Source organism: Cydia strobilella, chromosome Z (assembly GCF_947568885.1).
Source record: "Cydia strobilella chromosome Z, ilCydStro3.1, whole genome shotgun sequence".
NCBI classification, from domain to species: Eukaryota; Metazoa; Arthropoda; class Insecta; order Lepidoptera; family Tortricidae; genus Cydia; species Cydia strobilella.
The window spans coordinates 26,716,582-26,741,428 of NC_086068.1; the positions used below are offsets into that span (position 1 = coordinate 26,716,582).

Below are 24,847 nucleotides of genomic sequence, written 5' to 3' on the forward strand. Positions count from 1 at the left end.
GAGTAAATGAGTGGAAAATTCGAATTAGATAGATAGACAACCTTACAGAACGTACAATAATATTTAAAAAGGAAAACTACAATATTAACGTCTACAATTTGTAATATGTTAATATAGATACCTACATTTCTACAGTAACCATGTTATCAAAAGGCATTGACATAATTTGAGAACCATCAACAGTTACTTACCCAGATCCAAAAATGAGAACATTAATAACACAATGATGTTCTCGACTGTTGACATTTAAGTTCCTCGGTGTAGGTGGAATAACGGTATCATTAACAACACATTGTACCTATTCATTTGAAATGAAAGCATTTTAATAGTCTATATCATAGGTACCTATGCGATTTGGAATTTAGAAGATCTAAGGCGGAAGCCTACTCCTAGCCTATTTCGCTAATTCTTAATAATTTGCATAAATGAGCCCATAGGGTAGTAATAAGCTATATCAGTCCCCGCCACCCGCACACTTCATAGTCTTCATACCGCCCTCGCTGTCTTTCGTTTTCCGTCCCCCGCGGACCATGGGAGTGTCACGTACGAATTTGTCAAGCTATAGCCTAACCGAGTACAGACCCCGATGCGGTTCGATAAGAAGGAAAGAAAGCTGTCCATTAATTGTATAGGGTAGGTATTAATGACCAGTATTGCAGGTAAGGTAATCCATCAAGATTTGAGGAATGCCTTCAATTCCTCATGGAATTAATCAATTAATCATGGAATTAATCAATTAATCATCAGAACTAGACCTGGACAAAAATGCTTCTTTGAACCTTACTTGCTTAGCAAACTTAACGAAGAAGACACATCGTCAAACGAGAAATACGCGTCATTAAGAGTTCCGTTCTAGTCTTCATCAACAGTTTCAATTCACCGAATGACACTTTTTTGAATGCAAATGCTGGATTTATACAAATATCGCTATGTATTCCTGGGTCAATTTTCAAATGAGCACTTTTTGCTGCCCCACGGCTATAGTTCCAAATACATTAAAAGAACAGTATCGTTATGGGTATATTTTCATTATATGTTATAAAGTAATAAAAAAATATACTTATGTTCTTTAAGTATGTATTTTTTGTGATAAAATCGAATTTCAAACCAAAAACGGCGAATTCTACCGCTATTTCGCGTGTCCCATGTGCGGTTTGGCTCGGAAAAAAAAACATAAATTTGGAAATAGGCAACTTTTTATCAAATACTTGACATTTTTATAAGTATAGAGAATTAATTAGAGAATCGATTTACTTATTATTTTGTCTTTTATTAAAACCAGCCGGGCTAGCACATGATTGGCGCGAGAGTCCCCCTTTAATTCATACAGTTAGTAAAAGACGGGTAGTCTATCTCGCAGCGAGATATTGTCGCGTCAATCATGTGCTCGGCCTACTGGAAAGTCTGTTTGTGGTTGTACCGCGCGGCACTGTTTTTGTATGACTCAAAATCTAAAAATTTAAATCTGGTTCGTCTATTGATCTACCAATAAATTTTAATTAACGATACAATAGTACATTACTTGGGCTTCTATCTTCAAAGGTAGTGGACACAGAAACGATATTTTTGACCGAAAAGCAGTTAATCTTTTCGAACGACGTATTTTGGTACGGCCACTGCGACATTTGTATGGGTCCTTATTTATTTGTATACAATTGAAATAAAAATGTTTGGCCTAGTGGTAAGAGCATGCGACTCGCAATCCGGAGTTCGTGGTTTAAACCCCAGCTCGTACCAATAAGTTTTTCGGAACTTATGTACGAAATATCATTTGATATTTACCAGTCGCTTTTCGGTGAAGGAAAACATCGTGAGGAAACCGGACTAATCCCAACAATGTCTAGTTTCCCCTCTGGGTTTTAAGGTCAGATGGCAGTCGCTTTCGTAAAAACTAGTGCCTACGCCAATTCTTGGGATTAGTTGCCAAGCGGACCCCAGGCTCCCATAAGCCTTGGCAAAATGTCGAGACAATGCGAGGAAGATAATGATGAAATAAAAATGTGTTTCATTATAATACAGGTTAGCAATATGGTGTAAGAATGTTGTGTTTAATAAATACGTGAACCGGGTACATAATGTACGAAAAATGGTCAAAAAACATTATTGTCGACATTAGTATGGCAACATTTGTACGGCTACTTTGACCGTACAAATATCGAATGTGACATACAAATGTCGACACAGTGCCATACAAATGTCGGAAAGGTGCTTTACAAATAGCTGAATAGTGCCATACAAATGTTGATATTTCAACGTCCCTAGATATGAACTATAAAAAGTAGAGTGGTGCCTCCTACAGTATATTTAATAAAAAATTGCCATACAGATGTCGAAAAAACACCCTCTTCAAAAAGTTACCTGCCTATACGATTTGAGGAGTTCCCTTAATGCCTCATGGATTCCATCTTCGGAACTGGATTTGACAATAATGGGGCCAACTTAGATCTGTACCCTTTTGAACAAAAATAGTTATTTGTACAACAAGAGAGCAAAGTTTCATATTTCGTCGAGTGCTTATTTTGAGTCCCGTGCATGCGAAAGATTCTATAATCTAATTTAGAATCTTGAGCGTAGTAAGGGACTCAAAAGCGCACGAGATGTAAATAACTTTGATCTCGTGTAGTACAAACAACTTTTCACCTCATCAGTGAGAACATATTAGGGCTGATCCGTAAGTTGTTAGTTGCTCCGGCTCTACTCATGCGATCACAATTATATATGAGGGATATTTCAATGCTAATTATGGATATGTTTTTTTAATTAATGCGAATATATATTTTTTATTATACTTAACTAAAAGCTGTTTTGTATGGAGTTACGAACTCCTTAGAAAAAACGGCAATTTTAGGCACAATTAAATGAATTTCGTATTGAAATCTTTGAAAATCGAACTTAAATTTACCCGGGACTAATTATTCTGTTCCTTCTGCTGTTCTAATGTATAAATCGATAAATAATGTTATATGTATATATTTTTTTATCCAAATATCAGAATTTTTTACTTTTAATGAAATGACTCATTGTTGACATAAATCATGTTCAAATCAAATTACATGTAGAAAAAATGGTCGAGATTCGTAATTAACAGGACCTAAAAAAACTAATTGTTTTTTTTTAAATAATATTGATTACAAAATGACGACACATTTAATTTTTTATTTAATGACGACATATTTAGTTTAGTAGTTAGGCTACGACGCGTCGAAGTAAAAAATAATAATTAACTAATCGTTTTCTAAAAATGTATTTACACCACTTCAATAAGTACTGAAAGATCCCTTACAATGGTATAAATAATATTGTGATCGTATGAGTAGAGCCGGAGCAGCTAACAACTTTCGGATCAGCCCTCGTATTAGACATAGACAACCTGAAAAATGTAATCCTTCTTCATCAGTTCATCACTTTTTCACTCATGTTTTCTTAAAATAAGTATTCTAACAATTAAATTTAATTACTTACCGCAATCAAACACTAAAACAAAACGAAATAAATTTCAGTAAAATAATATAGAAATAACGAACATCAATTGACACTTCAATCGACAACTTTTTTTCTTAAAAAAAACTGTAAGATACGGTCCGTGTTGCGGATACTTTTTTTTAAATTAATTTATTAACACAAAGCATATATAGTTGGTCAAACCAATTTGTCAGTCGGTAACAACCAGGAAAATTATACTCATCCCTTTCTTTTGGGCGCTAGTACTAGTGTAAAACAAAGATAGTATGACTATCTCTGTCTATGTTTGAAATGAGACAGTCCTTTGACAAACTATATATTCTAAAAATTATGACAGCGAACAAAGCCCCCTAAGTATGGATGTATGGATGGTATAGAAAGGATCGCAATCTCTTATGGCAGAATTGTTGTAAAAGTGACCGCGTTAAGCTTTAAATAGTAGTTCCTAATCTCTCCGGTGGCGCTAGTTAGGCTCTGGGACATGAGTATAACATGAACCATATAAGGCAACAAATAACCCGACCAAATTACGTAGGTAGTTTTTGGTAGTATTTCGGTGTATGGTGGCGCCGCCTAATTACTGTTTTTTGATGGACACTTTTCATACATAGAGATTTGGCTCCTTTATACTTACAGTCTCCATGCCCCTAAGGCTTAACTGCCGCTGTAAACTTAATAACTAAGTCAACTATAGTTAGAGATTGTTAAAAGTAAAATTATTTATTTTGCGTAATAAACTGTTTTTAGTTCATTATTTTAATTGTACAATAAAATACGTAAAATATAGTGTCTTTATCAAATTAAATTTTTTATTTTCAATAAATACTTATTAAGAATTTCTACTCGTCCGTATTTTCGAACGCTGTGTTCTGACATTATTCGAGGGTCTATTATAAACCGTCAATATACCGTTGAATGTCATTTGATTTTTTTGTCTCTTTCTTTTTGCTAACGTCGTGAACAGGACAGAGATAATAGAATCCAAGTATTTCGAACTTGTAGGTATTAGGCCCCGCATGTTGAAATGACATTTGAATATGAAGGTCACTTGAATGTCTTTTTGTCTCACTCAGTAAGCAAAATGCGATTTTGCTCACTGTTTTTAAGTAGCACCCTTGTTCGAGCTGCTGAGGTGAAAAATAATTTTCCAAATCGGTACAAATATGACGGAGTTCTGAGACTCCTGAGGTAACAAACATACAAAAAATTGCGGTGATAACCTCCTCCTTTTTTTGAAGTCGGTTAAAAAGTATAACACATAAATAGGCAGGTACTAGATAGTCACAAGAGTCCGCCTTTGGCAAGGAAAAAACATGTATGTATTTACCTACCCCGCTCTACCAAATGTGTCATTGTGTATATCCGTTAGCAGCTTTGGACACGATCCATGCTACGAACAAACAACCACATAAGTATTATGGTAAACATCTCAGTCTTTGTCATCCTAATTCCAGTAGTTGGCACCCCACCTTTAATTTAATTCGTAGGAATTAGGATTGACACGTAAGAGAGCGGCCACACACACAACAACAGTCGTCTACAGAAATGAAATTTAGTAAGGCATATGTGTTCAGAATAATTAATAAGGCATATATGTTTTCCGAGTGTGAGCGAGTGCCTGTTTGCAGTCCAATCGGTTTGAGATCTTTATTTGCATCCAATTTACATATTTATAATTATTTGACTCTCTTCTTGTCTAATGTTCTAAGTAAGTACCTACCAAATTGATAGACATTGATTGACATTATAGCATTAATGTTGTATTTGTATGTTGCAGGAAGCAGAGAAATGGGCGCGGCGGTCGAGCGGCCCCATGATCAACCCGTCCTTCGAGCCGGATGACTTCCTTCCACAAAGGTATACATTACGTTTCCTCACGTAGCGGACTACCGGCACGAATCACCAAATTATGGCCGATATCTTATTCAGTTCAAAAATATCCACGCTTTTAATGTAATGTACTGGTTTTTCACAGAGTTTTCCTTAAACCTTCTACGGCCTACAGGTTTTTAAAGCTATACCACATGATACGTAACGTAACGTATGCTGCGGAGTGAAATCCGGACAAAATTCAATGTCGTATTAAATAAAAACAACATTTTTATTTTTCATAAATTTTGATGTATTTTAATAATGTATTTAACAACTTTAAATGCAAGATAAAGTTTACTCAAATGCGAGATTTTTAACGGATGTTGTGGTACTTTTATTTTAAGCCATCGGTGTCTTAAATACACATGTTGGTATTATACAATTTTATCTTCCTTAGGAAAACTTTTGTAGCAAACTCCGTATGCTCAACATATTTTACATTCTCGTCCGTTGGACCTTTGGTGTTCTCAAAACAATAGTTACCTTGCCATACATTTTCATTTTAAGTAACATATGATATGATTATAGTCCCCCATAAGACCCATTACGCAAAAACAGCTGTTTTTGTACATTTTTGTCGTAATGTCTTACCCAAATTTTCAAAGTTTTTATTTTTTATTTTCGGAGACTTTTCTTGAATGTTTGCCGATACCCATATTTTTAAACAGTTTTACTGCCACATTTGAATAATCTCAGTCAGTCTATAAGATTTAGTGACTGAGCGGGCCGTCATTTTCTTCAATCGATCTCTCCCAGGAAACTGGCTAATGCTGGAATGTTTACCTAAACCAGACTTTCTAGCGGTAGTTTTTTTTAAAGAAAAAGGAAGTCAAAATATTATAAATATACCTTAACCTCTAACCCGCTTCCACAAAATGTTCCACTATCCTCGCTTTCGGCCATAGGGAAATAGTACTGGAAAAATAAAGAGAAAGAATCCAATAACCTTAAAACTTATCGGATTCATTGACAGATACATAATACATAATACTTTAAATTGGCAGTAAGATATAATTTCAGTTTATTTTTTTGTTTACTTTTTACATGTTCAAAACTTTGTCCAGATTTCACTCCGTATACGTTATTAAATATATATATATAATGTGTGTATGTATATATAATATGTGTATGTATATATAATATGTGTATAAATATATAATATGTACTATGCGAGTACCTACGGTCCTACGCGATCTTCGCCACCTTTAACAACCCATTGTATTTTTTTTATCATTGCTATTTACTACCGCTAAGTCACGAAAACAGAATAAACTACGCGCGTCAATGAACCATCGTTTTGGAACATCAACACGCATGCAATCTACTACGTAATTGTATTAATAATTTTAAGGGTTCCGTACCCAAAGGGTAAAAACGGGACCCTATTACTAAGACTCCGCTGTCTGTCTATCTCTCTGTCCGTCTGTCACCAGGCTGTATCTTATGAACCGTGATAGCTAAACAGTTGAACTTTTCATAGAAGATGTATTTATGTTGCCCCTATAACAACAAATACTAAAAATAGAATAAAATAAATATTTAAGTGGGGCTCCCATACAACAAACGTGATTTTTTTTGCCGTTTTTTGCGCAATGGTACGGAACCCTTCGTGCGCGAGTCCGACACGCACTTGACCGGTTTTCTTTGTATTCAATGCAAGGTTTGAAAAGTAGGGATAAGATGGTCGGCTCTATATCATTTGTCACCATGCCTGTCACGTTCTAACCAATATGTAAGTGCGAAAGTGACGCATGGCATGACAGGTGATAAAAATGCGACCATGATACCGCTGCAGGATACCTATTACGTGACAAAAAATGTAACATATGGTACCTGTACCCTAAATATATTCCTAATTACTATAGGTATATTGTATGCGTCAACTAAGAAAAACTGATAAGTTCAGGCGGCCTAGCCAAGGTGACAATCGCTATCGCTTCGCCATAGAATCGCTTTGTGTCTCTCTATCGCTCTTCTACGAGTATATTAGTGTGACAGTGAAGTGACAGTTGCGTTTCGTTCGCTACGGAGCGTTAGCGATTGGCATGTTGTCTACGGGGCCAGTACGGGTAAGTGTAGCTACGAGGCAAGTGTAAGTGACCTTCATATTACGTAAAATAATTGAGATTTTGATTCTGCTATAATCTGTTGTCATGAGTAAATAAACTATCAATTGTAATTTATTACGTTGTCAAGCAATTTTGAGATTATCGTCATTTTGAAATCTCACAATTTTTTAAGTACGAGTTGGAGCACTACACTACACGTGGCATACTTTTTGTATCATCAATGACTAATACCTAGCTTTTGCCCGCGACTTCGTCTGCGTTGAATTATTAATTAAGGTGCCTACCTTATTTTTATCTCACCGGTATGTATTATGTTTCATCTTCATCTAATAAGTCTAATAACCGTAATTCGCCGGCTGGGACAACAAGCGCCACAGCGTTATGAAGTGTGTTTATTCATATAAATAGAAGGTCATTTTTGTTTTGTTCACATATTTTTCTCAGTCGTAAATATTTTTTTCTTAAAAGTGCATTTTTCATTAAAAAAGGTTTTCCACCCCAGGTTGGAACATATATGTCACAGTTACCCCGGACTATATTTTATCATACATAAATGATGATAACTAACTAAGTATATAGTATAAATCAAAATTTATAAATTATCATCGTTTAGTATCATGGTTATTGCGTTTTAATATTAAAAATTGTTGTCTAGCGTGCACTAACAAAGTAGTCACACTCACTTACCTCATTTTGCTGGGGAAGTGTGATCCTGACTCTACTTTCATTAAATACCTTAAATCATCAAACGAACATAAAACACATTGATTTCAGCTAAAGTTGAACCATACCATATTGTACCTTAGGGCACAGTTCGAAATCCAACTTTATGATATTGATTTACGTGTTCAAAGTAAACTTTTACAAAAGTATGTCACACTTACCCATATTGACCTTACAACAATATGTCGCTATGTAAATGTAAGTAGTTTTTAATATTTTTAAACAAAAATAAAATGGATTCTTCTTAATAATCCACCATCAACAAAAACCTTTGACAATTGAACAAGCATATTTATAACAATTATTTATATAATATAGTACATAGGTACATGTACATACATGATTTTTAACACTGACAGTGGACGGGCACGGGGCTAGGTTAGAGTCGCACCAACAGCTGTAATCATATAAATCAATACACAGCAGTGCACTACTGTTATGTATAACCGCCGCGCCGGGCCGGCGTTTCCTAGCAAGCAAACTCCGCGAAACGAACTTGAATCATGCTACAAGTAACTATACATGCACGCGTACCTACGCGTAATACTTCATCATCGCTTATATCATTACAATATTTAATTATGTATATTTTTTACAAATAGCAGTGTTCTATACTATATCTACATCCAGTGTAATACTTATATATTAAAATAGTGAAATGTAGTGGTTATTGACATGTAAATCTTAAATATATTTTTATTACTATCAAGCAATGGCCAGGTGAGTGGTGTGCCTACAATTAACAGTAAAGTACTTACCTACATACATTTATTTCGTGTTTATTGTACCTACCTACTTGTAATGAATGAATAAATATGAATGCTGCTAAGCGCTAATTTATGCTTATGCTGTCTTTAGATCTCAACCTCAACATGCAATTGTGAGAATAAATACATAGAATTACCTAGTTAGGCAGGTTTACTTGGTTTACCCATTATGTCCTTTGTCCATCAGAAGCGCTTGCCAACTTCATTCAAATATTACCGACTGTCCGCTTTAAGGCTTTAGGTCAATTTAAACAGTCTACTCTGCTATGTAATTCAAATATTCATTAAAATTAACACTGTAAGGTAAGCGACCTAGTGCTCGACGTGCTCAATAGGTGATACCCTAGCTGGTGTCACGCGTATTAACACTGTAAGGTAATCGTCCTAGTGCTCGACGTGCCCAATAGGTGATACCCTAGCTGCTGTTACCTGTATTAACACTGTAAGGTAAGCATCCTAGTGCTCGACGTGCCCAATAGGTGATACCCTAGCTGCTGTCACCTGTATAATATTAACAATTGATTGATCAAAGGAACTTACCTGTAAGTGACCTTCGATCAAAATTATATGAAGTTGACGCCTCCTCTGTATAACTATGTAGTCATGTTTATGACGAGCCATACGACACGAAGTTTAAAGCACGAAGTGTGGAAATTTTAAACTATCCACTGGTATCCCTGTTTATAGCTAGCAACACTGCGCGCCCATGTCAGCCATTATAGTTCAAAGTAGGTACTAAAATAATTAAAATTAGGCAATCATTTTTGGGAGGGATAAAGAGCAACTAACAAAGGGGTATGGACTGCACAGAGGAGGCGTCAACTTCATATAATTTTGATCGAAGATCACTTACAGGTAAGTTCCTTTGATCAATCAATTATATTCGTTGACGCCTCCTTTGTATAACTATGTAGATGTTTAAAGACATGGTTGCTATATTTTAATTATTTATTGATAACAGTCACATATAATCATAATTAATAATATGCATTTCTAAAATGTATTATTCAGTCAGTGGCTTTTAATTATTAGAAACACCAGACCATAGAGTAACTTATACTAGAGCGGTACTGTCATAGTAAATTTTGTAACCCCAGTAAATTCACTGCCATCTGTCGACACACTTTAAAACTAAAAATAAATATTTATAAAGATACGATAAAATGTATTTAAATATGGATAAATGATTTTTTTATTTGCATTAATTATTTTTATATGATTTTGACCCATGTTCTTTCACTGGTATGCGTTAAAATTATAAATAACAAACGAAACAGTCAACGCCCTCTATACGAGTGTAGGCCAAAACTAGTGGCGCCATCTGATCGAGAATCAAATTTTCGTGATTTTCGAGGCACGTTTTTTCCTTAGACTGTATCCATCTATTACGGAGTTATATCTATCTTTGACCAGACGTAACATACTGTGGACCGACGAGTGTACATTTGCGAGGGTGGGATTATTTAACATTCACAATGCACACTTTTGGTCGGAACAGAATCCCCATTTAGCACGTCCTGACCACTTTCAGACTCGCTTCAGCGTTAACGTGTGGGCAGGATTACTTGGCGATTATTTGTTGGGCCCTGTCTTTCTCAACCGCCTCAATGGAAGGACGTATGTTCAATTCCTACAAGAAGGCCTACCAGAATTGCTAGATGAAGTACCAGTCGATCTCCGTAGGAGAATGTACTTTCAACATGCCCCAGCCCATTACGATCGTAACGTAAGAAGGTACTTAACGAAACGATTCCAATTACTATGGATTGGCCGGGGTGGGGTTCAAGTAGGTGCAGTGAACTGGCCAGCCCGCTCACCAGATTTAACACCGCTTGATTTCCACTTATGGGGACGAGCCAAAGACTTGGTTTATGGAAACGACGGACACACAATCAGAACGTCAGAAGAATTACAAACACGGATTACCGACGCCTTTGAGGTTATGAAAAGGGAAAGAGAGATCTTAATGCGTGTTAAGGAAAATATCCAAAAGCGAACACTATTGTGCATTGAAAACCAGCCTCACTATTTTCAACAATTTTTATAAACTGTTTATGCTAATAAAAGTTTTCTTATGTCCGTGCTTGCTTTTTAAATTACTTAGATTTGTTAATTATATCTAACCTAACCTAATTATTATTAAATGTGAAAGTTTGTATGGGTGGATGGATGTTTGTTACACTATCACTTCAGGCCCAAACAGTTTAAAGGGGCCCACTGACTATCAGTCCGCCGGACGATATCGGCCTGCCAGTTAGAACAAAAATTTGACAGTTTCGAACAACTGACAGGCCGATATCGTCCGGCGGACTGATAGTCAGTGGGCCCTTTAACTGATCTGGATGAAATTAGGCACTGAGATAGGTTATTAGTATGGAATAGCAGACAATTTTTTTCACACTAGGTACTTGTTCGCATGGGACAGTTTTTTTGTCCACGCGGGCAGAGCCGTGGGCAGACGCTAGTATTTAATAATGTACAGTTTTCCCGCCGAATCATAATGACATTTAAGAAAAACAACTTTTGACGAGACATGACAGACAGTGTTAAACATTTTGACAGGTACATAATAGGGGTAATTATTTTAAAAATTAATTATATTTTAAAAATTAATTAGATTATTGATTAATTAAAATTTAATAAATAATCAATTTTTATGTTTTTAAATAAAAAACATAATTAGAATTTGGGATAAAGAAATAAATTTTACGTTTTAAAAATTAAATCATCAAGATGTCGTCCGTAGCGGTTGCGGCACTCTTCCAGTCTTGCTTGTAAATTTTGAAAGACTTAACAAGACTTTCGTGTTAAGAGATTTTCTGGCTCCGAAACTTCACGAATCGTATGGTTACAACAACAACACATGGTTTCAGCAAGACGAGGCCACCTGCCATACAAGTAACGTCACCCTGGAAGTTTTGCGTGAAATGTTTCCTCAAAAATTGATATCGAGGCGAGGTGACATTGCTTGGCCTCCCAGGAGCCCTGACTTAACTTCGGCAGACTTCTTTTTGTGGGGTTACTTGAAGAGTAAAGTGTACTCCAATAATCCGACAACCACAGCAGAATTAAAGGAGAATATTCGTCAAGAAATCCAATCAATATCTCCTCAACTTCTAACGAAAGTCTTTCAAAATTTACAAGCAAGACTGGAAGAGTGCCGCAACCGCTACGGACGACATCTTGATGATTTAATTTTTAAAACGTAAAATTTATTTCTTTATCCCAAATTCTAATTATAATTTTTATTTAAAAACATAAAAAATAATTTTAAAAAAAAATTAAATACATTTATCGCTGGCCCACCCTGTAGTTTGGGTTTTTTCCAAGGTGTCCTTAAGTGTTTTTTTTAAGCCGGGTAGAATTACTGCCTTTCTAGTTTCCGTTTCTAGAAAATGGAGATCTGCTAGTAATCTTATAGAATCCCCCAGCAGCTCCAAATAGTCTTTCTCATTTTTATTTAGTAGGTCCTTTAATATCTTATTTAAATTAGCGATAACCAATCCAATCTGATTTTGTTTTTCACATAATTTCTCATCCCTAGTTTTGGCATTTTTATTTAAGGTAATTTCAATTTCTTCGTTTAGTTTTGGTGCTTGTACAAAACAGTTTTCTATCGAGGGAATTTTTTCTTCCAATCTCTTTTTGCCTTCTTTATCCAATCCTTTCTGAATGATACTTTGCCATAGTTCCGCTAATTTCGGGTTAATGGAAATTACATTCTTTTTCATATCCGGCTCCCCGATTAACTGCAAGATGTTCTCTTTATCTTCACCTGCCTGTTCATCATCAGATTCTTCAATTGGTAAAATACGCCTCCGTTTCTTCTTAGGTGGTTCTTCATTCCCATCACTCGAACTTATTATTCTATTATTTCGATCATTTCGAGGTGCTGTGGAAATACAACTCTATGTACAAAAATAGTATTTATTATTATTGAGCACACTCTCAGTTGGACCGGGAAAGACTTCTTAAATATCATATTTCGTGTACTCGCTCGGTAGTACCGCGAGAATACGTCTTATTTGTAATAATATTAAGAGCGCTATTACATTTCGGCGTCGAGCGAGTTTAGGTATTTTACGCGCTGCGGCGGGCTGTGCGAGCTCAGTATGCCGATCCCTTCTACCACGTTTTCCCGCTCGCTCGCACTACAATGATGGATTAAACAATCTTGATCCTTCGTGAAGCATACTGAAAACAATAATTATAACGACACTAACTGTACTTAAATTTTAAAATCCTAATTATTGTTATTTGGTACTAAAATACTAAATCCAGTGCAAATGTACTTACTTTTGTATTATAAAAGAATTATTTTATACTAGAAAGAAATTATACTCGCTTGTTTACATGTTTCGTCATTACATTTGGTACAGGTACAGGGTAACCGTACAGCTTCGGTAGCGAAACTATTTTAGCTATATGTAGCAGTGTTGGCCGTAATTGTTTATTTTAATTAACCATTGATCAATTGCATTAACCATTAGTTCCGCCATTAACCAATTGCATTACGCACCAATTGTATTAAAGTTAATTCGAATAAATTTTTTGAGACGTTAATGGCCATTGAAGTTAATGTTTTGAATAGTGCTGGACATATCAGTCAAATTTGACAGATTGACAATTTTTGTAATTTTCAGTGAAAATTATCTTTTTGGGATAGAATTTAGCACCCACTAACATTGTTAAATGTAGATTTATACTATCTGTCAAAATTGACAGTTTGTGACCTTTTGACAGTTTTGGATCCCAAATCGAAACGGCTTGTCCGATTTTGATAGGACCTTCAACGTTAGTCATGGGATGGAAAATGTAGTTTGACACATCTGTCAAAACTGTCAAAATTGACAGTTTGACAGTTTTTGTCTTTTTTTGTCAAAATCGGACAAACCGTTTCGATTTGGGATCCAAAAATGTCAAAATGTCACAAAATGCCAATTTTGACAGATTGTATAAATTTACACTTAACAATGTCACTTGGTGCTAAATTATATCCCAAAAAGATAATTTTCACTGAAAATGACAAAAACTGTCAATCTGTCAAATTTGACTGATATGTCAAACAACAGTAAACTATGTCACTTAGTACCAAACTTTAACAAAACATGTTAATTTTTACTAAAAATGACAAAACCTGTCAAACTGACAATTTTGACAGTTTTGACAGATGTGTCAAACTACATTTTCCATCCCATGACTAATGTTGAAGGTCCTATCAAAATCGGACAAACCGTTTCGATTTGGGATCCAAAAATGTCAAAATGTCACAAAATGCCAATTTTGACAGATTGTATAAATTTACACTTAACAATGTCACTTGGTGCTAAATTATATCCCAAAAAGATAATTTTCACTGAAAATGACAAAAACTGTCAATCTGTCAAATTTGACTGATATGTCAAACAACACTAAACTATGTCACTTAGTAACAAACTTTAACAAAACATGTTAATTTTCACTAAAAATGACACAAACTGTCAAACTGTCAATTTTGACAGTTTTGACAGATGTGTCAAACTACATTTTCCATCCCATGACTAATGTTGAAGGTCCTATCAAAATTGGACAAGCCGTTTCGATCTGGGATCCAAAACTGTCAATAATGTCAATTTTGACAGATAGTATAAATATACACTTAACAATGTTACTTGGTGCTAAATTCTATCCCAAAAGAATAATTTTCACTAAAAATGACAAAAACTGTCAATCTGTCAAATTTGACTGATATATGTCAACCAAACCTTAGTTCCACTAGGTACTGCCAGGGTTCAGCATCAGCTCTATCATGGGTACTGCTCTCCTAAGTGCTCATCAAGACGAGTCGGATGACTAAAACAGCGTGTGCACATGTTGCACCAATCCTAAGTTCCACTAGGTACTGCCAGGGTTCAACAAGTTGCTCATCAAGACGAGTCGAATGACCAAAACAGTGTGCGCCTATGTTGCACCAAACCTAAGTTCCACTAGGTACTGCCAGGGTTCATAAGGAGGATGAGTAATACATACTCAAAACGTATACAAGTTCAGTCTTAGTTATATCGGAGCATCGTTTATAATGGCGTAAGCGCCATCGACAATAAGGTCCCTTTTTATAGGAAATAACACATTTTATTCTGTTTTTAGTATTTGTTGTTATAGCGGCAACAGAAATACATCATCTGTGAAAATTTCAACTGTCTAGCTATCACGGTTCATGAGATACAACCTGGTGACAGACGGACAGACAGACAGACAGCGGAGTCCTAGTAATAGGGTCCCGTTTTTACCCTTTGGGTACGGAACCCTAAAAACAGAAATAAAATAGATATTTAAGTGGGGCTCCCATACAACAAACGTGATTTATTTACCGTTTTGTGCGTAATAGTACGGAACCCTTTGTGCGCGAGTCCAACTCGCACTTGGCTGTTTTTTTTTTTTAATTTACTACCTATAAAATGTCAGGTCATTTCAAATATTTTTAATGTTGTTCGGAAGTTTGTTATGTTACTATACTATATTATAATACTATAAAAACAAATACAGTACTCGGATCAAAGTTTCTCAGTCGCAGTTTACACGCACACAGTATAGCGTTTTACACGGCGCCTGCCGCACACAACGATAAAAAACCTCGTTGTCGCCGTCGAAATCGTGCGGAGCCGACCGACACAGGTCCGACCTCTTCAAGCTCTGCCGCGGTACTGAGATCGCCAGTGCGCGTCATCGGCAATATAGTTTTCAAAAAATTGCCAAAAAATTAAAGTAGAATTTGATAAACACAAATGTATACCAACAGTATAAGCAAACGTTGTAGATTGCTCGTGTATAAAAATGACTTCGATACTAAGTAGATTTTCGTAGGAATTTACACTTGTTTCGAGGAGAACATTGATTTTCTCTTTCTTAAAAGCATGTAGGAAGAATATCATTCGATATTCCTAAAGTACAGGATATTAGTAATACAAAATATCCAACTTTAGCAGAGTAAACTTCTCAAAATTTACAAATAAGAGCTCACAATTCAGTGCTTCACGCGGTTTTTCGTAAACGACCATCAGAAAAAAATCATTACTAATTTAATTAGTCCTTTTTCTAAAATGTACAACGATATTCCTAAGGATAAGAAGACGCTCTTACTGGAACAAGTACTCGTTTTTTCTAATAATGAGCGTAAAATCTTAAATGTTGTCGGGAATATCATCAATTTTACATTATTTCGACTTTTCTTGTAAGAACGCTCTTAAAAGGACACCATATGCACATAATACGTATCTAATACATATATCAAAGCCCTGTATCTCGTGTACTCGCACAGTAGTACCGCCAGATTACATTTTCGCTTTGTATTAACTTGTGACAACAAACAGCATGTAATATAAATACACCTCGTGTACCCGCCCGTGGCACCGCGAGAATATGTTTTCTGCTGTTGTGTATATACTGAGAATACTCCAAAATAGCATATAATAAGAAAAAACCAGTTATTTAATGTTTCGTTACAGAAGCAAATCAAGTAGGTACCTATGTGTGCAAATATAAATTTTGCTCGTGTATCCGCCCGTGATACCGCAAGCAACGTGTTTGTAATGTATATAGCAATTAGCAATGTTCACATGTGAATAAATCCCATATTTGATAAAGAAAAAACATTGCATAGATATTATTTCAATATGACGCAATGGGGTTGGCCGGTCGAAATAATTAGCAGATGGCGCCAACATAGCTTGCCCTGTCATTCCCTAGAATTGTGTCAAATTTTAGTTTTTTTAATGCCCTGGATGCCAGCCCTTTAAGCCAAATCTCATATAAAAAGGGGCAAGCTATGATGGCGCCATCTCTGCAAACCTTTGACAGTTGCCAACCCCATTGTAAACAATCAACAACAACAATGGCGCCGCTGCCGGTCGACTTACAGAAAACGATCAGTTTTCTTGATATCTACAAATAAATACCTTCATCCGAATCGTTGTCGAGTATTTTCAACAATTTCCTTAATTTCCTTCTGTTTATTTTTACGAATATAAAATATTCGTATGGATTCGTAGGAAGAACGTGTAGTGTCGTATTTCGTATTGCACGAAAAAACATAATGGCTGACATGGGCGCGCAGTGTTGCTAGCTATAAACAGGGATACCAGTGGATAGTTTAAAATTTCCATACTTCGTGCTTTAAACTTCGTGTCGTATGGCTCGTCATAAACATGACTACATAGTTATACAGATGAGGCGTCAACGAATATAATGACAAGTTTAACACATGGAACGCCGCGATTTTATTTGGCATACATGGCAGCTAAAGACTTTAAATCGCAAGTATAAAATAGGTAGGTACTGGGACAGTGAAGAGCATTATACGTCTACCTTTAGACAAAGACCTATATAACTCCGTATAAGATAAATAAAGTAAAATAATAAGGAAAAATTTGATTCTCGCACAGATGGCGCTACCACCAATAGCAACCTTTGGCCTATTCTCGTTTAGATGGCTTTGACGGTTTCGTTTGTTATTTAACAATTTTAACACATGAAATAAAACTATGAAAACGGATTATATCGCGTATATTGAATTTATAATACATCCCGACGTTTCGAACCCTTTACAGCGTTCGTGGTCAACTGGTGACTGAGGAAAAACTACAAAGTGCAAAAATACCCACATAATAAAATAATGAACCATCATAGACTATAAACTATTAGGCTGGTTGTACATGCAAAAATCGGTTCATAAGGCTAGTTATACAATACAACTATTTTCAAGTAAAGATATATATACGCGATAAAAACTACACCGGCTCCAACTCTACACCTCGGACCCGAGAAGATTTAATTCCCTCCTAAATTGTAGGAGGGTATCCCAATATGGGACCGGCAACAAACTCGGCACACATATCAGTAAAAGAACATGGATCAAAATCATATAAAAATAATAAATACAAATAAATAATAATTTATCCATATACGGGTGACCTTAGCCATTGGACAAACCCTGAAATCCCACGTAGGGTTACTTCTCAGGAATGCTCTAACGTTATTTGTATTAGAACAAGATAAAAAAAAAACAAACAAAAATTTATTCCAATGATCGACCACAAAAAAAAACATACTGTATTTATCATTGGCAGCGTTTTTGACAACTTGTTCGAAAATGTGCGGCAATGATGACATTTGTCAAAAATCAGAATCTTATTAATGTCATAAATAAAAAATATAATCAATAAGGTCGAAGAAGGTTTCATACTATTTATTACCTCAAGTAAAAAATTGTAATTTGTTAATTTGTTCGTAACCGCTACACCGGTTCTTCGACAATCGCTTTCGAGATAATCGCAAAAAACCTTTTTTTTTAATTTCTACGAAACGACAAAACTTATTCCAATATTTCTTTTTGTATGTAGTAGGTATAGGTGTGTACTTATTTTAGGCATTTTTAGCATGTTTCTAAACAGCTTGGTTTTTATTTTATTTTATAAAAACCACTTTAGATTAGTATTAAGCTTAAAAATGTGTAGGTCGTACTAGTCAAAAAGGCGGTAAACATGCGTTATACGGCATTCTAATTTAGGATATTAGTAGAAACTAGGTAATAATGCCGTATATATCCCATACTGCATTTTAGCTTAGCAACAATGAGTAATTTTCCCTTGAGATCCTAAGTTAAAAGACCTTATTGCAGGTATTCGGCCTTTTTGGTTAGTATCCTGGTAAAATTTACGATTTTGCCCTGATTTTCCACTAGCGTCCTAGTGTAAAAGTACGTATACCACCCAAAACACCGAATATACGGCTTTATAGATTAGTATTTATGGAAGAAAAGGGAATAAAAAACAGGGACGTAGTTCAAATATTTATTTATTATACGAACAAAAAACACCATCCTACTAACTAATTATTAAAAAAAAAACGTTTATAGTCTTAATTACCATACAGAATCAACACAAAAATTGGGTTATTCCCACTAGTTACCATCAAGTTGTTACCAGTGGTAACTACAGTTTTTTTTTCAACTAAAATTTAGTTAAGTTCATTGAATAATAAAAACAGTATAAATAGTATTGTATAAATATAGATTAAAAGTAAATAATTAAAAGTCGATGAGTGTTTCAATAAACTGCCTTAAAAGTAATTATACTGGAACACTAATCGACAAATTATTATTTATTAAAACACTACATTTATACTGTTTTTATTAGTTTTGATCTTTAACAAATTACAGGCATAGATATATTAGATATACCTCATCCTATTATAAGTACTAAGTTTTAGTTTAGAGCAATCTAGCTTACTATTTTAAAATGAGAGCGTAATTACGTATGTATGGAGAACCGAGCTTGCAAACATTGAATTTTTTAGGCAACCAGTTTTCACATAAATGTAATTCAAAATAATATATATGTTTTACCGAATTTGTGGCATGTAATAATTATTTTATTTGCTTATCAATAGACATCGAGTCATTGAGAGTTTTCATCGCATGGGAAGACGTTAGCAATAAAATTTAACTCGTATTAATTCCTACACATACTCATACATTTATTTAATTCTAAAATGCCATTTAGCGATCGTAATTAAAAATCGGATTCAAATTATACTAAAATATTTTTTCTATTAGCTTACAAACTCATAGCTTTTACTATTTTAACATACAATTATTACTTAATACATGCTACCTATTTTAAAATACATAAATTGTTTTTGTTTTACAACGTAATAATACTGTAATACCTCTGTTTATTACTACATAAAAACTATGATAAATAAAACGTAAGCGTAAACGTAAACGTTGAGTTGTGCAATAAAGAATATTTGTATTGTATTTTATTGTAATATAATCTGCAGTAATTAATTCACTAGCCGATATTTCTCATCGAAGTATATTCCTAAAAGACGGCAGGTGACTTACTATGCTACTTTTGTCAATATCTATCTATCTATCTCACTCTTGCTAGAAGCAAGTGAGTGGTTAGATATTGACAAACTGCAATAAAAATAATTCAATTCCGCTTGGGGCCAGCTAGATAAAACCTACCTAGATATATAATGACCTAACTGTCAGTTGGCTTTTGAACCCAGGTTCTATACAAAGAAGCCTATGGTCCTTTGTCCTGGATATGTAAATGCTTAGGCGGAAAATGTTATCATGTTTATAAGCATTCTTATTAAATTTTCCTTTTAAAACATTTTATAATAAGATTTAGACTCTTCGTAACGTCAATTACCTACTTGCGTTACTGGGAATCAAACCCAACAAGATTAGCTCTAATATCAATGTGTTTTTTTTAGATAAAAACAGTTAAACAGTCAAATGAAGAGATAAAACTTAAACAAAGTTTGCTGTAGAAAAGTACGTATCAACAATTTTCCCATTACAAACTACGCTAGAAAGACGTATTTGCTGTAGAGCGAAAGTATTTGAGAGCCAATTTTAAAGTATTTCCCTTGATAAAAATGATAATATTCGAAGGTACTAATTGTAAACACTACATACTATTGATAACACATGGTGGTAATGCAATAATAAAGCATTTTTCTTACCTTGAGTTTCGGTCCATATTTTGCGTGCAAAAAACCACTTCCTGCTCTCGTACCGGCAGTCACAAGCTGCGCCGGCGCTCACCGCTCGCTTCTGACGCCTCTTGGCGTGCGGGGGGAATGACGAAGGTTGGAGCGTATACTGCGTTATAGACTAGTTAGACGCACATTCAACCATTTTAAAAGTTTGTTTAATAATAATACGACGTCCATACAAAATAAGAAGAACGTATAGCAGTTATACGTTTTTAAAGACTATTATGGTGACGTAATAAAGTGATACTAAGCTTAAATGACGTATAAGACATTTAAACAGAAAAAAATATTATACGGTTTTTTAGACTAGAATCAGATCTAAAACTTTGCTAAAGATCCTAGTCTTAAAGTACGTATAGCGTCCTTTACGTATTTTTTGCTTAGTTTTTGTCTTATACGTACTTTTAGGCTAGACATGGTGGATAAGATTTCACGCAAATCAGAGCGTACAAAAACGTATAGCTGCATATACGTTGATTTAGCCTAGTTTTGTCAAATAGCCGCTTTTTAGACTAGGAATGCTTGGAAAATTAGTGCAAATACGGCCTTTTTACGATGTTTTTCTCTAAAACTAAGCCACATATCGGAAAATGGGCCAGAGTGGTCGATGCAGCTCAATCCGTACATTACGAATATCACAAAAAGTCAATTTCGGCAAAATGTCGAAAAACTGATTTTTACACTAGGAGGGCAGGGTTGTTATGATACTGATTTTAAATACCCTAATGCATATGTACATATCGGCTTTGTCCAAAGGCTAAGGACACTCGTATATATACATTTTTTGATATTTTTATTTTTAGTTTTAATCGTGTGTCGATAGATGGCAGTAAATGTACTGTCACTACAAAATTTACTATGACAGTACCCCTCTATCTTATATATTCTCTTTGATTAAGACGAAATAGTACAAACTTTTGAAAAGTAAAACAATTCTAGAGTCGGACTAAGCTAACTGCAAAATATGACGGTTGCAATGACACGGCCACACTTTGTTGTGTGCAAGTAGGTCAGTGTTGTTTGTGTAAAGTTAGCTTAAACTGACTCTAACATTAGTTTAAGTAGGTACTTATATTATGTTCAACGAGTTAATAGTTAAAGTAATGTAGGTACCTTACCTATGTAACTAAAACGGTGTAATTATTCTCACAAATGATAAAAAAAAAAGCACATAGGCACGATTTTCGTAATATGGTTTTAGTACAATATATTATTTTTGTCAATAATGTAGACTACTAAAAGTGGTTAATAAGGTAGATCCCCACGGGTAGGTAGCAAGATACCGCTCATAACTTATCTGACACGCTCAAGTAACTCCAAAGAATACCCTCTCTCCCTACTATAACAAAAATTATGTTGGAGCGATAAGGTTTTTGTGTAAGTAAGTATACCTACCCTTACATATCGTCGGGTGAGAATACGTTTGTGCCATATGCCACTTACATTACATAAAACATTTATTCAGCAAATAGGCCACAGGGGCACTTTTACATGTACAATTTTTTACAAGCAATAAAAATAACCAAAAATTACAAAAAACAAAACAAACATTGGTTTGCAGGAGAGCGAAAAGCAAAAAAAATTTTTTTTCGAAAAGATTACATTTAGGAAATATTGAACTTATGTATCATTTAGGCACACAAGTATGTTCACTACTTAACTACCATACAAATGTTTTGAATATAGTGGTAATAATGAAATAAAAGCATTTTTATTATTGCCATATCCGTTTTGACGAGTAAATGTTAAATGACATGACACAAAAGTTTTGGATAAGTGTCACACTTTTGTGATAATTTTCTGTTAACTGAGTGTAATTATTCTATAAGTAGTGGAATACTGATGGCACAACATTTTTGAAAAATATTTTTTTTTTTCAAAAACCGATTAGTGTCAATTATAGGATATTTTTGGTACATTAGGAATCATTTAAAAACGATTTTACTCAAAAATGGATATGGCACAATCGTATTCTCAGCCGACGATATTTGATTTTAAACGCGTGCTATGGACTAGGTACCTTATACTGGTAAAATAGGTACTTATTCGTTTTAATTTTGTTTTTTTTTAAACTTTCGGAGTGATTATTTCCGAAAACATTATAATTATCATAAAATGGTTTGAGACGACCCCTATTCATTTTGAAAGACAACAACGACACCCCACACCATAGGGTTGGAGCCAAAATAATTTTTATACCCACTGACTGTACTTGTGGGGTAGGTACCCTAAAAAGTTTTGTTTTTAAATATTTTACCAATTTGTCGCATTTGTTGATTTATTTATACATATATCCATGCCCAATTTTAGCACTAACAACCAAGAAGCAAAAGCCTCTGACAGATAGACAGACGGACATGGCGAAACTATAAATGTTCCTAGTTGACTACGGAACCCTAAAAAGCTGAATGATATTAAATTCTCAGACTATGCTTATATACCTACTTAGGTATTTAGACACCTTTTTTAATATCAATGTATTGTTTGCATGTGCAGCTTATCACCGGTCAAGGATGACAAGAAAAAGCGTGGAAACGACAAGGGGATCTTCCTGGTCAACATGAAGGAGAAGAACATGCAAGACGTGGAGGAGTACGAGCCGTATGACAATAGAGTGGTCGATCATCCTACCACGTGAGTTTGTACATACTACCAACTCTTTTATATACAATACATACTTAACGTGTACCTATATAACCTTGTCACTCTCGCTACGAGGTCAAACTGAAAGTTCGTATAGTCTCTAAAACCGTGGTAGACAATGTAGACATGCAAGATTTTGTTTTGAAAGTAATCGCTATGTAATCGCTTTCTAAACTCTTTCTGACAATGCGTATAAACCTTTCTGACAATGCGTATAAACCTTTCTTTAAGACGGGATCCACTTGATAAGTACACGACCCAATTTTCCTCGGGTAATTTTTGTATAAAAAATTGGGTCTCAGTGATTTTGTATGGTGGTTGTGAGGTATCTATAAAGATTCATATTTTTCTGACGTATAAAAAAAACACGTAGGATTTTTTCACTTGACTCATTTGGATGCCTAAGTTTGTCAGTCGACAAAAAAGATATACCGAGCATATGCGATTTATATAACTTTGTATCACTGATCACATAGCGATTTTAGTTTAGGGCGTCGCTGTTGAAAAGCTTCATTATAAAATCATGCTCGAAGCCTGGTATATCTTTGTTGTCGACTGAGGGCATATTAAAAGTCGTACCTATATAATTTTAATATGAACAAGTTTTCGGCAAAAATTTCATTTTTCGTACAAGCTTTTATCGCTGACTGTACTTTTCTTTCCATTGAACTAATACTCATCGAGACTATTCTAAAAACCCCAAAAACAATTAGGTTTTTGTTGTTTTATCACAGTTCCTATGGCCACCTCCTGTCTCCATCATCAGATCAGTACCGATGGTACCATAATAATGCATTGTCACCCGACTTACATATGTATGCAAATTTTCAGCTTCATTGCAAGTCGAGAAGTGGGTCAAATTTAACTTGCAAGATTTGACCCGTACATAGGTATACATTGATTTGCAAGTCAATAAAAAGCTTAAAATATCTCGGCTTAAAATTATAAACAAGTAACTGTCAAAAAAATGTTTTGTGCACACACCTTTATTGCTGACTGTCTTTTCATTTGTATGTCTATCGAGTACTGCTTGGGACAGTTGGGACCTTTCTAATGAGCCTAAACTTGATGTGTTTGTGTTTTTCAATCGAGAAGTTCCTTTGGCTACTTACCGGCATTATATATTGCATTGTCACCGGAATTACGATAGTACTCCAAATTTCAACTGAATCAGATACCGGGAAGTGGTTCAAATTTTAGTTACATTAAGATTTGAAGCCCTATAAATATGCGTATATAAAAAGGTATATTCGCAGTGAAGCTAAGTAAAAGTGTGTAAAAACGCGAACCGACATACAATTTGCATGTACATCTCATTACCGCTCATGGGCCCAATACATTCCACGACTTTTCTCTTTCCGAACAGACTAACTGCCACGATTCCTAAAATTCCCAACCAAATAAATTGTACCTCAAAAAAAATTGACCAAGAGTGATATTTTCAAACAATAAAGCTTTTCTTTCACTGCATGATCTATAAGTGGTTCATTATAGAAACTTTCAGTATTGCCGACATATAATCTGCGCCGTTACCATAAGGATGTCTTCACCGCTTATGGTGTCAGGCCGTGCACAGCAAGCCGTGCAAGCGTTTTGTTATGGAAATACAAACCTTTCAAAATCACTCGTTAGGTACTACAATACCTTTATGCTATTCGCTATACTTCACCTTGAGTAGAATTCTTACATTTAGGTACGTTATATTTCTACGGAGCACACGTAATGGTATTTATGTTAAATGCCGAGTCATTAAAACCAAAATTT

The 24,847-nt window shown here is 34.9% G+C and overlaps 1 protein-coding gene across 1 annotated transcript in view; it reads left to right on the plus strand.

Annotated features, from left to right (window-relative positions):
• The window catches only part of LOC134754292 (proton-coupled amino acid transporter-like protein CG1139), a 139,070-nt gene that overhangs the window by 77,903 nt on the left and 36,320 nt on the right, over positions 1–24,847 (plus strand). Inside the window, exons 2-3 of the mRNA XM_063690523.1 lie at positions 5,240–5,319; positions 22,937–23,074. Of these exons, the coding sequence (XP_063546593.1) occupies positions 5,240–5,319; positions 22,937–23,074 (218 nt within the window). The remainder of the gene's footprint in view (positions 1–5,239; positions 5,320–22,936; positions 23,075–24,847) is intronic.